The sequence below is a fragment of the Podarcis melisellensis genome (assembly GCF_964234715.1).
Source record: "Podarcis melisellensis genome assembly, chromosome: 8".
Taxonomy (NCBI): domain Eukaryota; kingdom Metazoa; phylum Chordata; class Lepidosauria; order Squamata; family Lacertidae; genus Podarcis; species Podarcis melisellensis.
In genome coordinates this window covers 51,951,906-51,977,813 of record NC_138540.1, presented here as the reverse complement: position 1 = coordinate 51,977,813, position 25,908 = coordinate 51,951,906, and the positions used below count along the sequence as shown (strand labels likewise).

The window sequence follows — 25,908 nt, the reverse complement described above, 5'->3', positions numbered from 1 at the left end:
GCCAGGTTCCTCATCTGAACATGATAAATAGATTATCAAAGCCAAGTGTCCCTTTTCCGTGTTAAAGCCACACAAATAGCAGATCATTGCACCCACCCCACAATCTGGTAAGCTTCCTTCTGCTATCATGTCAATTAAACCACTTTTGTTATTCCATATCTCATGGATTTCTCATTTTCTAGTAGAATGGCAAAGTCTTAAAACTTGCTCCACTGCCCGGTTCTTGGTAAAATGTACTTTGGGCCAAAACTGGGAGTTTTGATGGTACAAAATTATGTACCATCAGCTCTATTATGCTTATCCACGTGACACATTTTGTATTCTCACACTATTTTCTTTTTCTTTTAAATTTTTAGACCACATTGTCTGCCCTAGAAGAAATGGGAGTCGATGCGATGCACATTGGTTCAAAAAAATCTCATAAAAATAATAGAACAGTGTTAAAACAGCCATAGTCAAAGCCACATAGGGCAGCCAAGTATCAATAGATCAATCAGTCAACTGGTTAAAATGTTCTTCTTTATTTTCTTAGAATCGGAATGGGTGACCTTTGCTATTAGACTACAACTTCCAACATCCCTGACTGTTAGCCATGCTGGCTGGGGCTGATGGGAGTTGGGGTAAAACAGGTTGTCAAGTCGGGAGTCGGGAGCAAGTCAGCAATACTCACAAGTTGTCAGGGAAGTTAATTCTTTATTCAAAGAAACAAAACAGTGAGTCTGTGACACGGGAGTCCTATAGCTTCTAAATGGTCACCAGTTCCCCTTCATTTACAATGCAGTCATTTAAATCCAGCTATCCAAACTCTGTTATAATCTTAGTGAGTGATTTTAATGCCCACATTGGCAACAGTAATGCAGCTGCTGCTGTTTGAATTAAAGGAGGATGATTGTGTCCCCCCCCCAAAAAAACCCCACAGGTGCTCATATTGATCTTTTTGGCCTTTTAGACCTTTGACTGACAAAACATTGTTTGAACTGACTTTTGAAACTTTAAATAGCACACATCCTAGATCTTTGCTATACTAAATCACGTTCAAGATTCCTCTTTGCAGTACTGAGGCTGAATCTACACATGCATTAAAAGAAAACCTGTAAAATCCTTTTTTTTAAAAACACCCCCCCAAACGTTTAAAATATGGAATTTGCCATTAGCTCACCAGCACCATATACCATTTGTATAATGCCCTCAAAACACACTTAAAACATATTTGCAGCTGTATCGCTGAGTCCCGAGACTACAAAACTCACTATGCAGTGAGTAAAATATGAATATACAAAAGCATTTAGAATTTCAACATGAAGCCAGCAATTGCTAATATTAGAGGTATGGAAGTGAAAATGGATCTGCCAAAATCTGAAAATGCAGATTGATGTCCCATCAAAACCTTTTCTTCTCAGAGGGGAAAACTGAATTCAAAACAAAATTGCTCTGGAAGTGGCACATCTCTAGTTTAATGCTTCAGTTTATGGCTATGTGCTCAACTCTGTCCCTCCCCAACTAGCTTTTTCCTCAGTTCAATATTTTACCCCCAATGTTATTGTTAGTTCCATTTTTCTATATGGAAGCCAGCACTAAAAAATTACTTCTAACGGTGTAAAACAAAATTTATGAAAAATCAGTTTGATTGGTTGGTTACTGCTCTTAATGTTAGGCTGAAGTCCATGTGCGTACCACCACATAACACCATTTGCCTAGAAATAATCCTTAATAAATTCAGTGGGACATTTCAAAGTAGACATGATTAGGATTACATAGTTAGGGCCTAAATTGCAGTGGGAACGCTCTCTCTCCCATCCCTGGTCAACAGTTGTATTCTCTTGGAAATAAGGGAGAGGGGAGTCTATCAGTAGTAAGTGAGACCAGAGCTGGCAGTGGGAAGAACTAGAAGCAAAAGGGATGGGGGAGAATTTTTATTCAGTTCCAATTCCTACTTTCGAAAATTTCATGTGGACCAAAACACAAGTACCCTTCAAAGAGAAATTTTGCACTTCTCTTAATTTTGCAGTGAGGTTCTCCAGCCAAGTAGTCTGTACTAAAATGCATATACTGGGGAAGATAGCATATCCAGGTGCATTATATTAGGGGAACTTGCTTTGCACAAACACGTATATTGAATACAAAAATATATACATAAGTAGAATCTAATATACATATAAAGTTCTAATTAAAGTTTACAAAATTTATGTAGCTCAGAGTTTTTTAAATGGACCAATATTTTAGTTGTAGCACATCTGTGAACAATATATCACACTGTCCCCAGGCAACATATGTGTAACCTGAAAAGATCAGAATATCAAACTGGTGGGCGGGGGAAACCAGATGTATAGTTATTCCTGGAGAAGTGCCTAGCTGTGGGTAGCTGCAACATTTATCTCCACATTCACTGGCAGATGAGAGATTAAAGATGCTATAAAACATAGCAGCACTTTAGATCTGAGCATTAAAAAACAAATGCTCTGGAAGACAGAAATGTGCAATTTTTGTCAAGCAGAATAGCCATGGAAACACAGCAGTCCTCAAAATTTCGCACCAGCATGCATGGGGGATATCTACAGTCACATCTGTAAGGGAAACAGAGTTGTTATCTAGTCTGGGGTGGAATCCAGTTTGTTAATATGGATGCTTCTGATGCCATTAGCCAAACTACAAGGCAAGCAAGAATCCTTAGGAACTCTTCTCACGCAATACTTTCTTGTGCCGATGTGACTTCCTGGTAGAAAGTTGTGTATGCCACACTCAGAGTCAACGCCTTCCATTTTGAAATCCAAGGCATAACATTTAACACTCTTAAACTAACTGGCGAAATCCACTGGAAAGGAAGACTGCATTTCAAGTGTGCATCATGAATTTCCAAGGTTCATATTCAGAGATGAGAAACTATGGCCTTCGATGACACCTGTAGTATGAAATGGGCCAGCAACCCAAAAGATCCTGAGAGCTTCCCAGCTGCAATTCTACTAGAAGCTTTCAGATTACTCAGTCATTTAATCATTTATGATTCTCACCAGGGCTGTTCTTATTCAATACAGTGGTACCTCGGGTTACATACGCTTCAGGTTACAGACTCTGCTAACCCAGAAATAGTGCTTCAGGTTAAGAACTTTGCTTCAGGATGAGAACAGAAATCGTGTTCCAGTGGCATGGCAGCAGCAGGAGGCCCCATTAGCTAAAGCGGTGCTTCAGGTTAAGAAAAGTTTCAGGTTAAGAACGGACCTCTGGAACGAATTAAGTACTTAACCAGAGGTACCACTGTAGTAGCAGAGAAATAGATGAGTTCAAAGAGGCCATTTTAAACCAACCAATCAAAAAATGGACTACAGGAAGTGGCCTTATGCAGAGTCAGATCATTGGTTCATCTAGCTCAGTAGTGGGCCTACATTAGGCATGGCAAACCTGTGGCCCTTCAGATAAGGTTGGACTCCAACTCCCGTCATCCTGAGCTCGAGTCTAAAAATTCTTGAGGGTCATAGCTCTCCCATCTCTGGTGTACACTGACTCCCAGTGCTCTCCGGGACTTTTGACAGGGATCTTCCCCAGCCCTATCTGGAGGGACAGAACTCCCAGGGACAGAACCTGGGACCAGATCATGTACTTTACCATTGAGCCGTAGTCCTTCCCTACCAAGAATCACAGTATCTTTCTTTTTTTAGCCAGCCACAAAGAAATAATGTGCTTGTTTTGTTTTGTCTTGTTGTTTTTGTTTTTTAACTACATAGGCAGTGACCAACATCTATGTGGCGAGTTACTCATATGCATAATTATATTGCCTGGAATATATGTATTAATTGATTTGCATGAACAATGGGAGAATAGGCTTCAATACACCCCCATTTGGAAATTCTACCTATAATGAGTAATTAAGAATACCGAACTTGTACAAATACTGTAATTAGAAATCTGCATGCAAGAAGGGAAGGGGGGCGCTTATGTGGGGTGACTCTACTACTTCCTCTCTGACTCATAGCTAAGCAAAGAACATGCCCTTTGGATTCTCACTTGCATGAAGCAATTACCAGATGTTGCCTTCCACGTCAAGGAAACAAGTGGCAAGAAACAAAGCTGAAGTTGGGCTGCCATATGGTTCTAAGGTGCATTCATACCCCTGGCACTTCATTTGTATCCAAATTCAGTTGTGACGTGTCACAAGTGATACCGGTCCTCTGCAGGACTTTAGCTATGGCAGTAAAGGGGTGAAAAAACACTATTTTGGGTCAACCATGCTTGAGAGCTGGCATGTTGGTAAATTGGCCAGTCAGATATGGTCTACCAGATTCTTATTATTGGACCACAGACAAATATTCCATGATGTAGCCCACCTTTTTCTTGCATCATAGGGACTATACACGAGCAAGGGAAAGAAGGAGGCCTCTTTGTTCTTCAGCCCTTCCAGAAATAAGCATCATACACTTCTCATTTAGGAACCACCACTCCCTGGCCTGAAACTAAGGTTGGATGAATCTTTTCAGTTTTTCTCAGTTCTTCAAATTTTGCAATTTTGAGTTCAATTTTTTTGCATCAGATTGCATATTTCCTTTAAAAAAGCCTCATGAAAATACATATACATTTTCATAGAGTTGTCACACAGGTGATCCCAATGAACCAGGGACTACCTAATGAACTGGACACTGCACAACAGATTTTGGTCCATGATAACAGAACTGAGGGTAAATGACACAGCGAGATGGTGAACCTTTTCACAAGCCCTACAAAAAAGGGGTTCAGGTTGACCATGCTGAAAACATTCCTGAAATACTGTTGCTACTTCTGACGGAGACCTTATTGCAATTTTATTTTCATGGGCTATTTTAGTGTTCAATCTTATTGTTTCCAGTCCCAAGCACTCTAAAAGTCAAACAATTAATAATATCTGAAGGGCAAGCAACCTGTTTTGTTTGATTAGCCGTTGTTGCACCAGTTTAGAGAAGAACTCTATATTCTTGTATTATTTCCATCCTTGGAGTCACCAACTTTATTTCATGGGCTGGTAATAACATTCCTGTGATCTTAAATGAGAAAGCAGCTCCATAAATGTTTTATGTTGCCCTTTGCACACTGCAGTAGCCCAACGACAGCAAGGTCAGTTAGGCGATATCCAATTAAGCATGTCAGATGTGTGCAGCGCTCCTTTCCCACCACCTGAGAGAGAGATTTCTTTAATAAGTCCTCTTTCTCTGACTGAATGGTTTTTCAAGGCCTCTGAGAAGGAGTGGGGATATGGGGGCACTGATGCTCCCTCTTCCTCCTGGCCTCTGCAAATCATACCAAGGCCATTAAATTCCCCAGCCACAACAATGTCTCATTCATTTCCCTTGCACCTGATCTCTCTAATGAGAATTTGCAAAGAAAAGGCACACTCACGGCCCACAGTGAAGAAGAGCTGACTGCTTCTGGTTAGCACTGAAGATCACACCTTAATTGGTATACTTCAAAGCAAGTCAGGAGTGTTTGAAAAACACGGCCTTCTGGATCAAAATAGCTGGGTTTCAATGCAGCTCCTGCCTCTTCTGTTTTTCCATCTAGTTCCACCATGGAGCCTCAGAGACTGAATTGTCATCGTCTCTTCTTCTGTGAGGTTTCAAATGCCAACCATAGGAAGGATCCATCAGATTCCCCCCTCCCCCTCTTTTTAATGGGGCATTTACAGGAGACAATTATAGTACGTTGAAATCCCAAACATTAATATGACCAGGCCTGAGCAGTATTCAAATTGTGTGGTTCATTTGAATTCTCTCCTAGAGGGTGTTCATTAATTTTATTATTTGTTGCAAAATTAGTGTATTTAGCCTACATCGGGTTGGCATGGAACAGCCAGGCTCAAAACTGGGTTCAGAAAATCAAGCTCCAACCAACCAACCAAAATTGAAAACTAGGTTATGTTCCCAGATATGCTGAATCCCAATGCATCCTGATGTCATGAACTGGCAGGACACCGAGGAAGGGAAAGAGAATGAGGGGTGTAGTCACAACTGGTACAAAATGGGACAAGCTGAAGATGGGGGAAAGAGAGGTTGGGGACTTAGGAGGTACTCACAGGACATCAGAGGATGCCAAAGGAGCAGCTCACAGCTCACAGGAGCCAGGGGAAGGGAACACATCACCAGAAGCAGAGGTGCCCACATCTCCGCTGACACTGCAGGCTCTGAAGCATCAGGAACAGTGCACTCTAGGAGACTGAGACAGGCAAGGGAACACAGCCCAGCTCACTAGTTGACCAGGTGGAGATCATGGGGCTCGTTAGGTCTGGGAGGAGGTTTGTGCAGCTGGATGAGGCCAAGTGGAAAGACACAGTTGCTCAGCTGGAGCAAATCAAGATGCATCAATCAAGATTGGAAGGGATAAAAGGGAAGTAAGGTAGAGGCACTGTATCTGCTTAACTTTCTACATTGATGGACCATGGCTTGGCTTCTTCAGGAGCTCCACTAGACTGTGATTTCAGGACTGACCCAGGCTTTCTGATCCTGGATCTTCTGCAGAGGCGAGAACCTGGCCTTACTGTTTGACTTCAGACTTTGCTCACGGTATAGGACCTGGACCAGTATTTGACCTTTGGGACTGTCTGACTACAGTGCCCTTGGGACTGTGTGCACCAGTGGGACTTACCTCCAGGTACGCCCGGGTTCATGACATCTGATCCTGTCATCAGGGGCACAATAGAGACCTGATCCAACCTGCATTTCAAAGAACTTCCAACTCATTTATTCATTTGTTAAAGATATTCACAACCCGCCCATCACCATAAGATCCCAATACAGAAGAAGACATTTTTCTCCCTCTCACATAGTGGAGGCTCATCCATTAAGGAGAATAGGGCATTATTTGTCATGAGTCCCATAGAGATGTCCCAGAGATGGTGGTCAGATGAGAAGAAATGAGTAGAGCTAGGAGAGTTGGAGGAGACCGACCCAGGGGAAGGTCCTAGTACATTATCTGTATCTGAATTGTGGCTGCCACAGTTGTGTTTTAAGGGAAATGTCACACTCAAGCATGTTTTTGTGCCCCATTGAGTCTACTTATTCCTAGGTAAGGATGTCTAGGATTACAGTATAAAGGACACAACAGACAAAGGGTCCGCAGGGTGAGGGAAAGGGGGTGTCTTCCATATCTGTGACAGATTGTGAGAACACTGTTGGGAAGGGAAGTCTAGCATAGCCTGGCAATGCCACTCTATGGCTTGCTGCTCCTTTGAACTAGTTAAATGCATCCCCAACTTTTTAAATAGAAAGTACATGAACATTGGCAGTATAATCAGTGAGAAAAGCATCAAATCACATACAGCAAGATCACAGACCCAGGAGGCATTAAGCTTTCATCTAGCTATCCGTTACTACAAAAGAGGACTCTAGCAATTTCTCTTCCTTCAGGGACTGAGATGCCTACAATCATGAGGGAGTAAATGCAAAAGGTTGACAACAACTATCCTTAGGGAAGACAGAAGCACGAAGCAACACTTTGAAATGGTCTTTCCACCCGTCTCATACAGAAGTCTTTTTTTCGTTTATTGCGCATGAAGGAAAAGTGAAGAGGTGTCACAGCTGCTGCAACTGAATTAAGCTGATGCCTAAAGTGGAACTGTGAAACTAGATGCATGAACATTTCAAATGGATTTCTAAAATGTGAAGATCGTATCTGAGGCTGAAATTTTATCCTAACACCAGCACTGGAACCTTGCAATCTAAATGTGATTTCAAAATCCAAAATGTGACTGCTGTGAGCTGTGAAATAAACAGGGTAGAGATTGGGTAGAGAGGAGGGCAGGGAGCCCAACTTGAGTCAGTAGCAGGCAGATCCAAGTCACCCTAGGCTTGTCTCTACCTTCTGCCTCCCTGCTGAATTCTACAAGAGGAAACACTGAGGCTGCTAAGGGCTTGTCCACACTTCCATTTGCCTCTCCACTTTCCTCCAGGGAAACCCCACTCTCTGCTGCTGAATCAAAACAAATTGAAATCAGGTTTTCAGTTGATTGCCAATTGTTACGATTCAGTGGTAAAGAGTATACAGTGGATGCTCGGGTTGCGAACACGATCCATGTGGGATGCACGTTCGCAACCCGTGTCTGCGCACACGCAGGTTGCGATTTGGTCTTCTGCGCATGCGCAGAGCGCAATTTAACGCTTCTGCGCATACGCGACCGCCAAAACCCAGAAGTAACCCGTTCCGGTACTTCCGGGTTTTGGCAGTCCACAACCTGAAAAAAACGAAACCTGAAACGGCTGTAACCCAAGGTATGACTGTATTTTCCAGGGGAAAGTTGCAGGGCAAATGCAAAACTGCTTGGACCTATGCCTAGGAAGCATGGGACAAGTGGAAAACCATTCGGACCCATCCTTTCTAGGCATGAGGCAAGTGTGGATGAGCCCTAGGGAAGAGGAAGCTGACACAATCTGACACCCTCCCCCTGGCAGGTTGTAAAAAGGCAGGTAGGTGGGAGTTGGCTGAAGACAGATCGAGGTTGGCTGGCCAATGCCTCACTACCACTACCAGCTCCATCTGCAAATATATTTTAAACTACTTTTTTTGGGGGGGGGGTTCGTTTTATGAAACAGCTATCAAATGCTGGTGCCTGATGCTCTCAGATACTGATCTATGTATATCCACAGCTACACTTCTGATACGCTCAGAAATTGTGCCTGGCTGTCAAAAACAGACGCTGAAGATAAGCTGTCGACTGAATAATCAAGGTACGTTCACTCAGTTCAGACGATGTTTGCCATCAAATTCTGTGGAAGTAAATCTGGGCGTCTGGTTAACTCATTTCAGCTTCAGCAGGAAGTTAGATACTTGTAAGGAATCATAGACTTGTGGGATGTAGAGAGTTACAACATAGGAAAAGAAGAATGTAAGAAGAGCCCTGCTGGACCAGAACAAAGCTCTCTCTATCCACAGTGGCCGACCAGATGTTTATGGGAAGGTCATATCAGGACCTATGAGCCATAGCACTCTGCCTATTTGATTCCCAGCAACTGGTATTCAGAGCATCACTGCTTTTGACACTGATGGTAGGCATAGCTGGTGGTTAGAAAGTCCAACCTAAACCCAGTCTTGAAAGACAAGATTCTCCACAAGCCTGCTCCTCGCACCCCTTCCCCAAACTAGACAAAACCATTTTGCTTGTTTTGTGCCCCCAAGCAGAGATCCTGTGCAAACAGGGTTGACTTAACAGCCCATGGAATGCTTTGCTTTACTTTCAAGGGGCTGAGACTCGTTTGTGCAGCAAAGCATGTTGGTATTTTTCTTTCTGATTCTTATGAAACTCTGTAAAGATTTGAATGCATGCCAAAATCTGTTCCTTAAATATCAGAGGAGACCACCTCTGCCATTTTCCTAGTGACTAAAAGGCAAGGAGTTGGAAGCGGATATGGTTTCCTTGACTAACAACTTGATGTCCTTTTCTGCCTTCATCATAAAAAAGTTTTCTAGACTTCATGGTATAGATGAAGGATGATTCACCAGTGTTACTCTACTTGCGTGGGCAATTCTCAAGTTGTTTCCCCCCACTAAAGCAGGAATAATTGTGAAAAAATTATTTCTTAACTGTTGATTTGCTTAGCCACAGTAAGATGTAGAAAACCTTGAGAAGAAATAAAACTTGAAATGCCAAGCAGAAGAGGACTTAGGGCTTACCCACCCTTCCGTTTGCCCTGCTGCTTTCCCAAGGGGAAAGTTGTGCTTTTGTGCTGAATCAGAACAAATTGCAATGGAATTTTCTGTGGATTGCCGTTTGTTCCAATTTTGAGCTAAAGAGCATGTTTTCTAGGGGAAAGTGGCAGGATAAAGGCAAAACCTCTTGGACCCATGCTTTCTAAGAAGAGTGGGCGAGCCCTTAGTAGGGAGTAGTTATGGATGTATTTTTAAAATTCAGATTCCAGCTAGGAATGCTTCTGAAATTCCCCTCATCCACAGTTTCTCCCTGAATCTTGCTTCCAAACAACAATGTATAAGGAATTGTCTCTTGTTTCTTGTGATGTTTCTGAATTTTGTACAGAGAGTTGCCATCAACAAGACCAGTGTGTTAAAATGAAATGCAGATACTGTTGGAGGGAGCTGTAGTAGCTATTCTGCTTCTAACTAAAATGGGTATGTATGAGACCTAGATGCAAAAGCTGGCTTACAGACATGATTGGCTAAGGTTCCTGTCCATATGGCTCCTCTGCTTCCAGGATGGCTAGGTGATCTTGTGATCTGGCCCGCAATCTTGCCCCATGGATCCATATTCCAGTTTTCATTCTGAAATGTTAGGTCCTTGCAAATGGGCACATATTTTAAATGTAGCTGCTTCCAGGAAAAGTCTACTTAATGACAGATCTAATGAAAAATTAATATCCTTAAATTCTAATCATGCCATATTCTGAACGTACGTCTATAAAATTAGATATGTAATTAGACACTGGTGCCTGCTGGTTTATTTTTAAACTTGGATATGCTAGACTCTCTGAGGATGATTTTCCTTTCTGGTGATCAAGTAGAATGATAGACAGCAGACGAGAGCAGTAAGTAGGAAGGTATAAGAAAATGGGGAAAGTGGATGGGACAAGGATATGCAAGAGGCAGAAGCATACAACAGCCCTTCGATAGTAATACTGATTAGCAAAACTAAATATGGTTAGTACTATAGCATAATGTGACTCGTGCAACTTATATTACGTTGCTTCTGTTGAGAAGGCAAAGGAAGGTGCTTGCAAAGGAGCACCCTGCATGATTGGATCATCTGATCAACAGGTGTTGAGTGGAAAATTCAATCATGTCAGGTGCTGCTTCATGGGGCAGGGCCTTGGGCAAGGAGGGAGGGACAGGGGTTGCATGGCAAGGAGGAGAGGCTGGATAGAAATCTGCTTATTATCCGAAGGCATCCACCAACTACACCTTTCCCTAAGAAGACACAGCCAGCCTGGTAGAACCCTTTACTCATCTCTGAGGCCTTTCCCTCCTCCTCTTCCTCCCTCCCACCTGACATCTGCCTCTACTTCTTGGGTGGGATTAAGAGGTTGCAGGTGGGCATGGTCACAGTGGGTGTGGGCCGCCGTGGGTGTCATCACTGAGGTGGGTGACAGAATGGCAACAATATGTGTTTTTGAAAAAATAACCCCCGCACCACTGCAGGAGCACTCGGGTGATTTCCAGAAAGCAGAAGCATTGCCGCCTCCAACTTTGCAGGCAGAGCCCAGCCTTTATGGCTAGTAGCCTTCGACAGCCCTCTCCTCCCTGAATCTGCCTAATCCAGAGACGTAGCTAGGTGGGGCGGGGGGCACTGGGCGTCACACCGCAGGGCCTGCAGCGTGCCTGAGTCACGTGTCTCTCCTGAGGGGGAGGCGGCGGGCGGACTGCCTGCAAGCTCCACGTTGCTTTTTTGAGAAGCGTGGGGCTTGCGTCTGCCCACCGCCTCAGCCGCCCTACAGCTGAGGGGGAGGCTGCAGAGAGGCTCCACGCAGCGCGCCCTGCCTTGGCTCGCCCCACCCTCATGGGCAGCTTGCCCCGCCTCTATGAGTAGCTTGCTCCGCCCCCAGCTGCAGGGCACATGCAGTGCTCCAGGCACCCGAGCAGCTAGCTATGCCGCTGCATAGCCATCATGGCTTGAACTTGTCTGATCCTCTTTTTAAGCCATCCTGGTTGGTGGCCGTCACTGCCTCCTGGTTTGGAGTTCTACACTTTAACTATGCACCCCTTGAAGAAGTACTTTGTTTTATCTGTCCTGAATCTTCCAGCCTTGGATGTCCATAAGTTCCACTGTTATGAGGGGGAGAAAACCAGTTTCTCTATCCACTTTCGCCACGTCATGCATGATTTTATAAACTTCTATCATGTCCCTTCTCATTTGCCTTTTCTCTAAAGAGTCCCAAACCCAGCAACCTTTTCTTCACAGGGGAGTTGCTCCATCACCACCTGCTTGATCCCAAAATGCTGCCTTTTTCTGAACCTTTCCCAACTCTACAATATCCTTTTTGAGTTGAGGTGAACAGTACTGGACACGGTATTCCAAATGTAGTCACATGATAGATTTGTATAATGGCAGGTAAAGGAAAAAGATAAAGGACCCCTGGATGGTTAAGTCCAGACAAAGGTGACTATGGGGTGTGGCGCTCATTTCGCTTTTCAGGCCAAGGGAGCTAGAATTTGTCTACAGACAGCTTTCCAAGTCATGTGACCAGCATGACTAAACAGCCACTGACGCATGGAGGATCGTGATGGAAGCCAAAGCGCACAGAAACGCTGTTTACCTTCCCGCTGCAGCGGTACCTATTTATCTACTTGCACTGGTGTGCTTTTGAACTGCTAGGTGGGCAGGAGCTGGGACAGAGCAATGGGAGCTCACCCTGTCGCGGGGATTCGAACCACCGACCATCCGATCAGCAAGCCCAAGAGGCTCAGTGGTTTAGACCATAGTGCCACCCGCTCCCTTGCATAATGGCATTATGATACTGGCAGTTTTATTTTCCATTCCTAGTGATCCCTAGCTGCTGCACCCTGGTACATAATGAGCCAGCCAAAGCCATTATGTTGACAAAGGAACTGGTTTGGCAAGCTGCTTCTGATACAGTCTCCTCTCACAGATACAGGATCCCAAGTTTGGAAGGGGAACCAGGGTTTCATCCAGGCTGCCTCATTCTCCAAACTCATAACGCTATGTTTGCAAGGAGGGGGAAGAGGCTATGACACACATTTTATTATCTCTTTCAAGTCTCATGATTCACAGACAGGATCATCAATGCATTAAAGTGTTCTCTTGAGAGACGGGCTGCATTCTTTCGGATCCTTGGAGGTTGCCCATCTCAAAAACCTTCTCTTACAGTCCCCATCACACTATGAATGGAACTAAAGATAAATAAATCATTATTTCCCAGTTTAACTATGTGCATTTTTAATATCTTAATGTCAGAAGCAGAATTTGATTTGGGGGCATCTGTCCAATCCCTTGCAGGAAATGAGTTTATGAATTATAAACACCACTATCATTCTATTACCTATTCAGCTGGCAGCCCATGGCAAATGATGCCACATTGGCCTTGCATGACCAACCCTGATCCAGATGTTTCACTTCCAAAGGAAAAATAATCAAGTGCTCTCTCTGTTTTGGAATATATTTTAAAGTCTTGTTCTTCTGACAGTGCACACTGGAATCATGAGGGAAGGCACCAGAGCAGTAGGTCACTATGGTCACAATATCCTTAACTTGTTTGCAACAGGATCAACACCCTGTAAGATGTTGTGGGGCTTAACTAAACCCAGGAGCTGCCTTGAGGCTGAACTTTTATACCAGTCTGTATCTGTATTGAATCTGAAATTGTCTTGTGTATGTAATTGCTTTATTTTTTATTGTTTTATTGTTCAACCACTTTGAGATCTTTTAGAGGAAGTGATTCATAAATGGAAATTAATTAACGCTCATTTAGCTCTGTGGGTTTTGTTCCTTTGTTGCTGCAAAGTTTCTTTTCCATGTCACTTATGCATGTGTTCGCTGATAATTCTATGCGGCCCCATTTCCACCTTAATCATCAATATTTTCAAAAATATTGTGCAAATAAAATGTATATTTTTGAATGTATTCATGTTTTCTCTCTGTATTTTGGGATGAGATTTGCACTGCAGCATTCAATGCATTGCAGTCTTCCAACATTGAACATAGTGGTGCTTTCCAAAGGAGGTATGTGTTGGACTGGGCTGTAGCCTTCGAATAACATGCTATACTAGGGAATGTGATGTTTTAATATGGGAGTGGTGAACACGACCCAGCCAATGGGCTACATCCTGAGTTCTTGCATCCCCAGATAGGGCTTCAACCACCTGACGTCACCATGAACCCTATTGCATTATAGGTTAGGGTGAAGCTGCAAATCGTATCCAATGACACCAGCTGGATTAGCATTTAGGCTGTCCTGATTACTGTAAATAGGGTTGAAGCCCTGTCAGTATTTGAGACACTAAAACAGCTGACTAGTGGGGAAGTACAGTTTGGTTCCAGTTTTGCTCTGTGGATTTAGGCTCAGCCAAGACAGGTGGGTAGAGAGCAAAGTGCGGCATTCAACTATGTCACTCATAGCAGACCCATTGAAATGAGTGAACATGGCTACATTAGATCCATTAATTTCAGCGGGCCTCCTCTGAGGGGTCATTCACCCTTCTTCTTGGCCTGCTGCTTTTCCTTGGGAAAACTGCTCTTTAGTGCTCAATTGGAGCAAATGGCAATTCAGGATTTCACTGGATTGACGTTTGCTCCTAGTTAGCACTAAAGAGTGGATTTTCCCTGGGAAAGGAGGGGGCAAAGGGAAGATTGCTTGGACCTGTGCCAAGAAAGCATAGATCAAGCGGAAAACCACTAAGACCTATGCTTTCTAAGAAAGGGACAAGCAGAAATATGGACTAGCCCATTATTTTTCAGAGTAATCCCTTGCCACAATGCGGGTACCTATCTCTCATCCCCAAGAATGATAGAATGATACATAATGATAAAGCAAGATTTTTGGCATTGCTATTAAAGAAAGCGGGAGATAATAAATAAATGTTGGCTAACTTGTATGTAAAGGTAAGACAGCCTGCGGGAAACCCTTACCCCCCTTCAAACTTAGTTCAATCTTTGGGGTGTTTTGCCCCACTCCTGAAACTTGCAAAATTTAGCTGAGCTGAGTACTTCAGTGCAGTATTCGATTAAATGCAAGCTCAGTTAGTTTCTTAAAGCAGAGATACAGAGATTATTTCATTTTGGGGGAAAGGGTAAAGAATGGGAAAGACTGTCACTCAGGCTATTCATGGCAGATGCCATCACAAGAGGGGGTGACAGCTGGCCAGAGACAAGAAAGAATGTATTGGAGATAGTGGCACAGACAGAACCGATCTTCCAAGCAAAGAGCAAATGACAGATTGTGCAAGTCCATAGATGAAAAGCAGGTGAACGGATTTAATTCTCCCTCCTTAACATAACACAGCAGGAGTCAAAGTGGACACAGAATTCCATTTAGAATATAAAAGCCTTTGCCAAAAAAACAAAAAACAAAACAAAAACCCTACTGCATAAAACCTGAGCTCTTTGGAGTTGGCTAAAGATTGGGACAGGGAAGAAATACAGTTCAGTCTGCATTTAAAGACTAACCTATTTATTTGGCACTTTCGAAACAACACATGAACCGAAACACAGGCATTCTTCTCAATCTGCACCACTCTGAATTTTGCAGTGCAACCATCCAGTCAAGTAATGAGTACAAAAATGCATGCAGTAAATTGCACATAAAAATGCATGTATTTGTGAAAATAACATACCAAATGCTTTATATTAGGAAAAATTCCTTGCAAAAATAGCATAGTAATGAAAGCTGCATACAAAAAAAGGGTATGTATTTGGAGAAATTTGCAGAAGAACGCAGACAAATTTTAATGAGGGCTATATACATAAATAAATAGTTCAACAACAGATGCAGAAATATGGAGAACTGAACTTAAGATTGGAAAAATGAAACACTGAAATTGATAGATTATTCCATCCCTACCCGTAGCAGTGTCAGCAATAGAAAGAGATGTGCACCCTGTTAGTCACTGAGCAGGTAGGTAGTCTATCACTCAAACAGTGGGATGCATAAACAAACCTTCATATTGATAAAAAAGGTATGAAGTTTGAACATCACCCTTTTCTCCCACTCTGTGGTTCTCTGCCACTCTGTGTAGGCTTCTAAATATGAGCCTAAGAAACAAAGCATGTACACACAACCACAAAAAGAAAATGGAGAGGTGTGTCCCAGTCAGTGTGTGCTATGTTTTATATGCCCCAGCAGAATTTATGGGGCCCCATACAGAGAGCATTTCTGGATATGTTCCTGCTTGTGTTTTACAGATAATAGCCCTATTCCCACATGGCAAACCACTTTTGAAAACAAGGGGTATCTCAAAAACAGCTGATGCGGGAGCTAGTGGGGAGAGCAGTTGCTGCAGCATAAGAAAAAATAAAATGAAAACAAAAATCACACTGATTGTACCCTTCAGTGTCCTAAATATTTTGGCTGTGCATGCTCCAGTTTGGTGCCCAATTCAGCACCTTGGATCCAACAGGTTCTGACCCAGGACAACCTGGAACCGACATGAGAGAGTCCAGTCCCTAAACTGAAACTTGTGCAACCCTAACTATTTAATTGGGGTTTTAAACCCAATTAAGCATGTGATTGGCATGAGGACAAGGAGGACAAGCAGACAGAGACTCTTGCCTGTGACTCCTTCTTCTCCCTGCACCAGATATTGAATCAGGTGTTTAAACCCCAAATAAGCATGTGGTCAGTAAGTGGTGGTGGTGGGGAGACAAACAAGAGTCTCTGCTTCTGTCTTCTTCCCTCCCTCTCCTCATCAACAACTGGATGTTTATTCAGGGTTTAAACTCCCAATTCAACATGCAGTCACCCAACCACCTCGTTTTTTACAATCCCCAATCATCATTGGCGGATCTGAGCCCATTAGGGACGACCCACTACAGGCAACTCTCAGTTTGCCCTGGATTCAGTTCAGGATCTGGGATTTGTCTGGCACAGTCCTACTAAGCATGACCTTGAGGCTCTAGTATGTAATCATATGTATGTCAAGAACACAGAGGCAACTGTAGAGTAGGTGAAAGGAGGGAGAGAAATGTATCCCCTTCCAATGTCTGGTTCCCTGCTAGAGCTGTGAACCAGATGCCAAGAGTACTGGGAACTGTGATTTTCCCAAACATTTAGTAGAACAAGGGAAATGTCATTTTCCAGAGTCCCTGACATACAGTCCTAATAGTCAGGTGCTAGTAGGTGGATGAAGAGATTTACCTCTCCTCTTCTAGCTTACCAATTCTCAAGTAGAAAGAAGGATAAGGAAGTGGATTGTTGGAAGGGGAAAGGGGGGCAAAGGCTCTTTGAAGAAGAAAAAAAGTTCCACTAGGTTCTCTTCTGATGCAAGGATACAAGCAAGCAAGCAATGTTTGACTTTCTAAGCCAGGAAATGCGAGTTTTGATAACATTCAGTCACATCTTCCCATCTCCCTCCCTCCCCATCCTCTCTCTCTCTTCATATTTTCTAGTGCGCAGCTCAGTTGGAAACAAAAATTTCCTAGCACCTCACTGACATACATCTACAGATTCCACAACAGGATTGAAAGTGCCAACACCTTGTCTCCCTAATATTATGACAATTCAGCTTTTCACAACAGATGTTCTGGCTGGTTAGCAATCAGCTAAAAGCTGAGGAAATATTAACAGGCTTTTTGCTTTGTTGTGTGAAATGCTCATTATCCAAACTGTCTGGCTGTGTGTACCCATCACTGATGTTTAACAGACAGAAATGCACACTGGGCTTAAGCAATTTGCCCAAAATGAAATGGCATCAGTAGGACAACAGAGTTCAGTTCCATGACTACTCTGCTACCAACTCACTCAATGGATCATCCTTAATGGTCAACTCAACAAATCCAATATATCCTCTCTACTACGACTCTTAAGTAATCCATGCAAGAGACATTCAGGGATGGATGCACTAAATCCATATATGCAAGCTTGACTTTGCAAACCCATTTTAATTCAAAGTGCCTAGCAGCTGCATACAGAGTCTATTAAGTAATGGCTCACTGCATAGAACTTGCTTTTCCCTCACTCCAGTTTTAACTTTATTTCACCCCCACAAGTCTGACGAGCACAACATGCAAAGGCTTTTAAGAGGCTGGCTGTATTTTAACACTTTGCCTTCTTACTTGTTAACATGCAGCCATAATTTGTCAGCTTGAATTATATTTTACAGGTCACTAGTTACAACTGCATGGAAAAGACAAAGCATCATTGCATGTCAACAACATTAGAGCAACGATTGCGCCCTTCAAAAGTCAGGATAAGTATGTTGCAGAATAGGAGTCCAATAAAGCTCAGGGTTCCTTTAGAAAGCAATAACTCTCAGGTACTCCTCTGTGGGAAAACTGTGTGGTTCCTGCTTGCACAACATTCTTCTTAACACAGCAACTCAGAACACAGCAACTGTTCCATCATCACCTTACACAAAGGCTGTCTCCATCATTGAGGACTGTGATATACTAGTAGTTTGTGCAGCATGTATAAGTGGCAGACACTAATGGTTGTAACACAAAGAACTTGTCCACTCCAGTTGATCAACTGCCAAACCATTTGCAATTTCTTTCAAAGATTCCAGGTCAAGGATTTGTGAAGCCACTTTAATGAAAATGAATACAGGGTGTCTGCTAGCTACAAGAATACCCACCCGCTTAGATGGCAGTTGGAGAATTACAGTCTGAGCTTAGACTGCAGTGAGTGCTCACCCACCTGACAATCAGCCAATTTCACAACGACATCAGATGATGAGCCTCTTTGAAGCTGTGCTCCCAGGGTGCCTTCACAGAGGCTTGTTCCAGGATCATAAAGAAATTTGCATTGAAGGCCTGCTAAAATGGAGGGGCTGTTCAGATGGGGTTTGCACTGAAATCCTTTCCTGCTCCTGGGACAAGGCATGCCGGCACTGCCCATCAGTTGATCAGGCTACCTTGCTCCAGGAAATGAAGGACTGGAAGTTCACTACATCAGTACCTGTCGTGAAGCCAGAGGTGTAGTGGTCCAGGGTCATGGGTAGAGGGTAGACCCATTACTATTTCTGCAGCAAGGTCTCTGTCTCCACCTTCTAGAGCTGCCCAATCAGCATGAAATGAAAGCTTTTAGCCACTGAGAAGTCTGCTCATCCTTTGTACTGATTAGATAAAGTCAGAGTGAAAGGAAGTATGTCAGTCACCAAGGCTTGGCTCCTAGGATCACCCTGGGGAAATCACGCAAGAAGAACACCAAGGAAGAGTTGGTCTGTATGCTCCAAAGCTAAGCATTTAGGAACACTGAAAACACAAGGTGCTTCAGTGTCAAGAGAATGGTATGTGGGTTCTATTATGTACAGTAGAACGTCAAGAAAACACAACTTCTTCAAATCAACAGAAGATCTTTGAATACTCCAAATCATTTGCCCAGGTACATGCACACAAAATAGTAGGTTGAGTGGAAAGACAACACATGGTGATCTTCATTGATTGTTGCAATGCATCCCAAATTAATATTGTATAATTATAAGATTATTGTATAAGCTTCGAAGGGGGCAGGGCTGTGAGCAGGTATGGCTGCGACTATCATGAAGGGACCCTGTACTTCTGAATTTGTTACTACACTACTGCTCACACTTGATGCCATATATTACATCAGGTCTGGGACAGTGGATGTGGTTTGTCAGGAGCAGCCTGATGGGCCAAAGTGAGATCCATAGCAGCCCAACAGTTGACCCACAGGCTGGAGATTCTCCAATCTTGGCCTAGAGGGGAGATGCTGTCTTCAAAACAGATCGGTTGTGCACCAGTAACCTACACAGCAAGCCCGTGTGTGTCAGACACCTAATGAATAGGTACTATTGTAGTCTTCGTGGGGGAAATGCAAGTTTTCAAGTGGGCAGAGCTTTTCAGAGTTCGGCTTCCAATTTAGCACAGACAAAAGACAGAACCTTCTGCCCCCAGAAAAAGAACATCTACATGCAGCTGAAGACATTTTGTGGAAGAAAATATACAACTCTCCAATTATATAACCATAAAACACACAGCTGCGATTTATTTTTAAATGTGAGGGAGTGAGGGAAAGTTTCCTTCTTACTTGCATTTATATAAGTCAGCCTTCACCAGCCTGGCAAGCTCCAGATATTTTGGACTAAAACTCCCATCAGTCCCAGCTGTAGTCCAAAACATCTTAAGTTCACCAAGTTGTGGAAAGCTGATGTAATGACTCCTTTTACCATCTGTACCTCTGTAAACTCTCCTTTGAACCATCAGTAGCAAGCTGTCAATTTTGTGGGGTGGGTTTTAATGGATAGGAGAGGATATATTAATTGCAATTTATCCCTCCAGGTGCCTGCGGGGGGGGGGGGGTTTGAACAGTGTTTCAAAATCTGGAGATGGATTTGCAAGTAGTGCAGAATCACCTATCCTGTATGCTCCTTCCATTCTTTTCAAGGAAATTCAACTGCTACCTTCAAGCCTGGTTCCCCTTGGAAGCTGCCATGTACAGAGTTAGACTATTGGTCCATCAAGCTCAGTACTGTCTGTATCTGAAGACTTTTCTCAGCCCCCTTCCTTCCTGGGTGGCTTTCCAGAGGCTAAGTGCCAACAGTTGGTGGCGACAGAGGCAAAAAGTGGGTGGGGCCATTAATGTAAATGTTTACCTTTCTCCAGTAGGCTAGTTTCTGCTTACACTCAGGCACTCCCTCTACCCTCCATCCAGTCAAGAGACATTGTCAAAGTTCAAGGACCCAATCCAGCCACAGTATGAAAGCGGACCAGGGAGGGGTATGGCCTGGAGAAAGGGGCGTGGCTTGGGAGGGTACAGAGGACTAGATAGATAAGGCTTGGAGTGCTGCATTTGGCACCATGGGCCTGGTCTTCCATACCTCTGGTCAGCACTGGTCAGCACAGCTTGGGTGGGACCCAATGAAGTCAATCCATGAGTAGAACGACTTCTGCTTGTGCAAAGGAACTTTCCATCCCACTCCCCGCCCCTTGCACTCCAAAACCTGCTTCAGAGAGTTGGGGGAACTTCCAAGGCAGATTTTAGGGGTTCTAGTGGGGAAGTTCTGTTGCACAACTGGAAGTTGTTGCATGATTTCGTTGGATATAACAAAATGTTTAGATGGAATGTTGTCTTCCTCAAGGTCAACCATTCTGAGTTCCATCTGCCATAGCATTGCCTTTGTATGTTTAACAAGGACCCAGAATAATTAGGCCCAAGTTTTTCAAAGAATTGAAAAGGAATTGTGGCTGTGATAGTAGCTGACTATCACTGATGCAAAGTTTGGGTTTTAGCTGTAGCTGCAAAGGACATTTCAGTCTTTCTCCCACCAGGGTGTATAAGGAGCACCTGCTGACCTGCAGCAGCATAGTTGTGTAATGGGAACTTCATTTGCATCCTCTCCCCAGGAGGTAACACAGAGCAGGTAACTCCTATGAAATCCAGTGGACTCATATGGGAAGAAGATTTATACATTTGCACAGCTGTGTGGAACATAGATGTGCAAATGTATAAATACCACATAGATGTGAATTGCATTAGCAAAACTTTTCCACCAAGCCTGCCACAGGGGAAGGTCCTTAGCACAGTGAGAGAACACATGTTTTTCACACAGAAGGCTCCAGGTTCAATCCCTGCAATCCCCTGTAAAGGACATATATCATTTAATTTTACAAGTAAATGAATACAAGCACACACCCACACTCATCAATAAGACGACTTACCATTTTTGTCAGCTCGTCTGAAGATCTAGAATCAAAGAAAGGCACAGTTTTACTATTTTGTAATTGCTTGGCTGTTACAAATCAAACACAAATATATATCTTTCACTTAGAGACAGAATCACACAGAGACAGATGTGCAGGTCTTGTTCCGTGGTTACTTTAAACTTCTGCAGGGAGTGGGGGAATATTACAGGAAATCCAGATAGGTATGAGCTTGCAGCAAATTCCCAATAAAAACTCTCTGCCCCCCCTCTTTCTGCCCCCTGCCAGCTGCTATTTGTCAGCAACTGGACCTAGGTATATTTCCCCCGGTTCACACAGTAAAAGGCAGTTACTGGGCATGGTGTTCCCAGCCTCCTCTCCTATAAGGTGTGCTGCTGCACCTACATGTGAGTACATTTATTTGCGTGAAAATATCCCGGCTTGAGGCTCTAAGTGGCATATTTGTCCTTCAATGTGCCTTTGTGGCTCTTTTAGCAGGTGCACTGCAGACATTCCAGAGCATTGCAGAAGCAAATGAGGGGCAATGAGCAATCAGGGAGAAGTCAAAAGTTGTAGCAATATAAACTAATTGCACCGGAGGGGTTCTGTCACATACATTGCATCCCAAATTTGTTGGAAAACACATTCACAGAGCAAGAGTGCAAGCAAGGGAGAAGTAGCCTTACATAAGAATACAGGTCTGAGCTCAGGGGAGAGAGAACCTTAGGGCAGGAAGCAAGGGCAGTATCGCCAACGAAATACAGTGGAATGATATTTGATATTCTGGCATAAAAAGAGGTTGTCAGCAAGCAGATTTCCATGATCTTGCACTGCTTGTATAATTAATGTACAGTAGTAAAGAAAGAGACGTCGGCTCACTCTGCGTGGGAAGGAGATAAATTTAGATCAAAGCAAAAGCAGCAGAGGGAAGAGGGGGAATACATAACAACAGAAGACATCTTGCTGCAAATCAGGGAGGAGAAAGAAGGGAGGCGAGTGCAGCAAAACCTGGAGGAGAGATTTGAAAAGTGCTTGGTGCAATTTGACAATGAAAGCTTGGGTTACCTTTTATTTTTTTTTAAGAAAAGAAAACCCAACAGCATACCTGTACGGTGACTGTGTTTCCCAACCACCTCCCCGCAACAAAGGTTCTGTGTCCTTGGCATCTATACGGCAGGCAGACATTCAACAGGAAAGAACTCAACATGAGTTGGTGCCACTTGGTACGTTTCAGGGAATGGCCAGACACAGGGGAAGGAGCAGTCATCATGGCAATGCAGTGCTGACTCCAGGTTTTTGAGGGGCTTGAGCAATATGCTCTTAGTGGACTCCCTCCTTGAATGTGCTTGGCATTTCCTCCGCACCATTCTTGCCACTGCTCACTCACCTGACTCACTGAGCCTTGGCTCACTGGCAGAGCATCCGTTTTGTGTGCAGAAGGTGCCAGGTTCAATCCCTGGCATCTCTTGTTAGGGCCAGGAAAGACTCCCTGCCTGAAATCTGGGGGAGCTGCTGTCTGTCAGTGTAGACAATACTGAGCTTCACACACTGAGTCACTTTGCCTGCCTGCAATATGTTCCTGAACTCCGACAGTACCTCTTGCTTCCCTGGGTGAAGAGGAGTTTGTGTGTAGAAACCGGTGTGCTATGCATAGGTAACAGGAATGCAGCCCCATGGTGAAAAGGTTTCCGCAGCTCTGCTGTCATTAGTTTTAATGACTCTTATGTCCCACTGTCCCTGGGAAAATTTTGCACAGCCCAATATAAGGCCATCAAGACACCATGAGGGACTTGGGTAGTTACAAAAATTGCATATGGCAAGTCACATGCTTCTACGGCATAGCAGTAGAATTCTTTCTCTACTGAACTCATTCTCTTCCAAAGAAGAAACTTGATTAAACATATACAAAACAAAGCTGCTGTTATTTCCAGGACGCGAACAAAAGGGTGTTGTAAAAGAAGAAGAAAAGAAAAGGTTTTATTCAGCCAGAGAACAACAATCTCTATTTTCTAGGTCATAACTCAAAGCATTCAAAGGTAACAATGGTTCGGTAATAAAAATGGTTGTAGGAATGGATTGAACTGGAAAACGTTTGATTCAAAAAAATATTGCTTGAGCAATACTATCACAGGCACGGATAAGTCAATTTGATTTGATTTCAGTCTCTCAACAAAGAAATAGACTCCAACTGATGCTCAAATCCGGGTGAAGTCAGTTTCAAAAGAAAAGAGAGAAAACTGATAAAATGTCACATTTCAGCAGCTCCACCATTGAAAGTCCATTGCTGAAAGGGCAGCCCATGGCTAGGCTTTACAAATCATAGCTGAATTATAAAGTTTTGTGTTGAGATATAATTTAATTTCACATCCGAAAGGCTAGTTTCCTGCATGAAAGATGGATTGAATTGGAATGTGCAACAGAGGAGGGAAAACTAGAGAGTTTCATTGAAGGAAATACTGCGCTCGTGGTTACAGCAGCCTTCTCCATCCCTGTGCCCTCCCGCTGTTTGGGACTGCAACTCCCATCATTTGCTGGCTGGGGCTGATGGGAGTTGTATTGCAAAACAGCTAGAGATCAGCAGGTTGGTGAAGGCTGTCATACAGGGTCCTAGTCCTCCACTGTTTACATCTTTATTTTTATCCCTCTCATGCTCCCAGCAGGAGCCCAACACTAATAAACGCAATACAAATAAAATTATACAGTACTTCACCATGCCATTAACAAGCTAAAATGCATACAGTTTTGAAACCGCAGTATAAGATTTGAATGGTACTTTAACACCATACTACCAAAATGGTTAAGAATGAATGTAAACATATCCTTGAATTAGCTGGCCATCCTTGCATTTTGACCCTAAATGCTAGACAGTCACTGTAATTACAGTGACTCAATGTAGGAACTAATGGATTGCACAAGTGGTCATACAGGGAAGCAGTTTGGAGTAACATCAAGGAAGGAAAAGAATCCAGAACTGGAGGAATTTCAGATGAACACTGACATCCATTGAATGGACACTGGGATCTGAAATGCTGCTCTCCTGTACCCATATGTGGGGGAGGGTTTTGACTGTGTAGTGTTTACATGAAAAACCAATAAAGGAAAATTAAACCACCATCACCCAAATATTGACATGGGATCACATCCAACTAAGTTTGTAGACCCACAGAAGTTAATGGACCTAAGTTAGCGATGTTCATAATTTTCAATGAGTCTACCCTGAGTAGGGCTAAACATTTGCAACCCATAATTGCAGATTTCCTTTAGTTCTTGCTCCAGTCTACATTATTTGCAATGTTTGCAGCAGTGAACTGTTGTTTTTTTTACCATGCTTTTTATTGGATTATTACTACAACACATGCACACCACACTTAAAAATCTACAAATACAAACAAACTAAAAAGAAAATCTAAACAAACTGAAAAGAACATACACAATAACTGATAGACATATAGCCATAAGTCCTCAAATTTCTGCGCTTGGACCTATGTTATCTTATTATCTATATCCAATTGTTATTATATTCTAATAGACTTCCTTCCGCCCCATCGTGGGTCAGATTTCATACTTAATAAACTGTTTCTTTCTCATTTTGTATTCCTGCCTTTACTGCAAGTCCTCAGCAGTGAACTGTTTTAGCCAGTGATCCTGTGGGGCTTTTGTAGAAACCATGGAGAATGTCCTCACACCACAGCAGTGGGGGAGTTCTTTTTCTTGACATGCCATGTTCACGGCAGCCTAAAGAGCATTGCTGCTATAGTAGGCTAGACCAAGTCTAGCATCCTGTTCTCACACTGGCCAACCAGATGCCCTAATGGAAAACCCATAAGCAGGACCTGAGCACAAGAACACTATCCCCTCCAGTGGTTTCCAGCAACTGGCACCCAAAGACATTGCTGCATCCATCAGGGGCTATAGGAGAAAACAGGTCATGTAGTGTGTAGAGTGGCCTGTGCACATCTAATCCATGCAGGCATGTTGTAGATGTGCATCAGAGCATCTGTACACACACACATGCACGAACGCACGCACGCACACATTCAGTCAAACTGTCTGCAAAGGGATAAAGCAAATTAGGACTCCAAAATCCAGGGAGGGCATTTGGATGAGGAGAATTTCAAATGTACCCCTTTATAATAAAATGGAACTTTTGGCCAACAGCATCAAAAATGTATACGTGTGGGAGAGAACAGCAGCAAATTCAACTGCAAAGCTGAGCAAATATGCAGCTTTTCTGAAAGTCCTGGGAGAAGTGGAAATCTTGATTTAGACCAGATTTAGACCAGTTAGCTAAATCTAAGTTTCTACCAGTGTTGTCAGGTGTCAACACCTCCCAAGCAAAAAGCACGTCGGTGTTGATTGGACTAATTTTGCTGTTCAGAGAGGGAATGTGGCGTGCTAGGGGGGCTACTTCTGGAGACCAGACAAATAAGCAGCATTTCATCAGCAAGGGCTCAACAACTCTCCTTCAGTCACCATTCCTGCAATGGAGGGTTAGGGAGCCACAGATCTGCAGGTCATGTGTGGCCCTCAGACTCTCCCCAGGATAGGCCTATCTCAAGTACTTTTCCCTGGCTAGAATGTGCTTGAATGGAGTGAGTGAGTGGATGTGTAGAAACCTCTGTAGCTCGAATGTACAGTACCTGTTGCCTCACTCATTTCTTGCCTCTGGCCAGCCT

General features: G+C 43.4%; 1 protein-coding gene across 1 annotated transcript in view; it reads right to left on the bottom strand.

Moving 5' to 3' along the window:
- Positions 1-25,908, bottom strand: part of NECAB2 (N-terminal EF-hand calcium binding protein 2) — a 139,639-nt gene that overhangs the window by 104,876 nt on the left and 8,855 nt on the right. Inside the window, exon 2 of the mRNA XM_081920389.1 lies at positions 21,251-21,275. Coding sequence (XP_081776515.1) covers positions 21,251-21,275 — 25 coding nt within the window. The remainder of the gene's footprint in view (positions 1-21,250; positions 21,276-25,908) is intronic.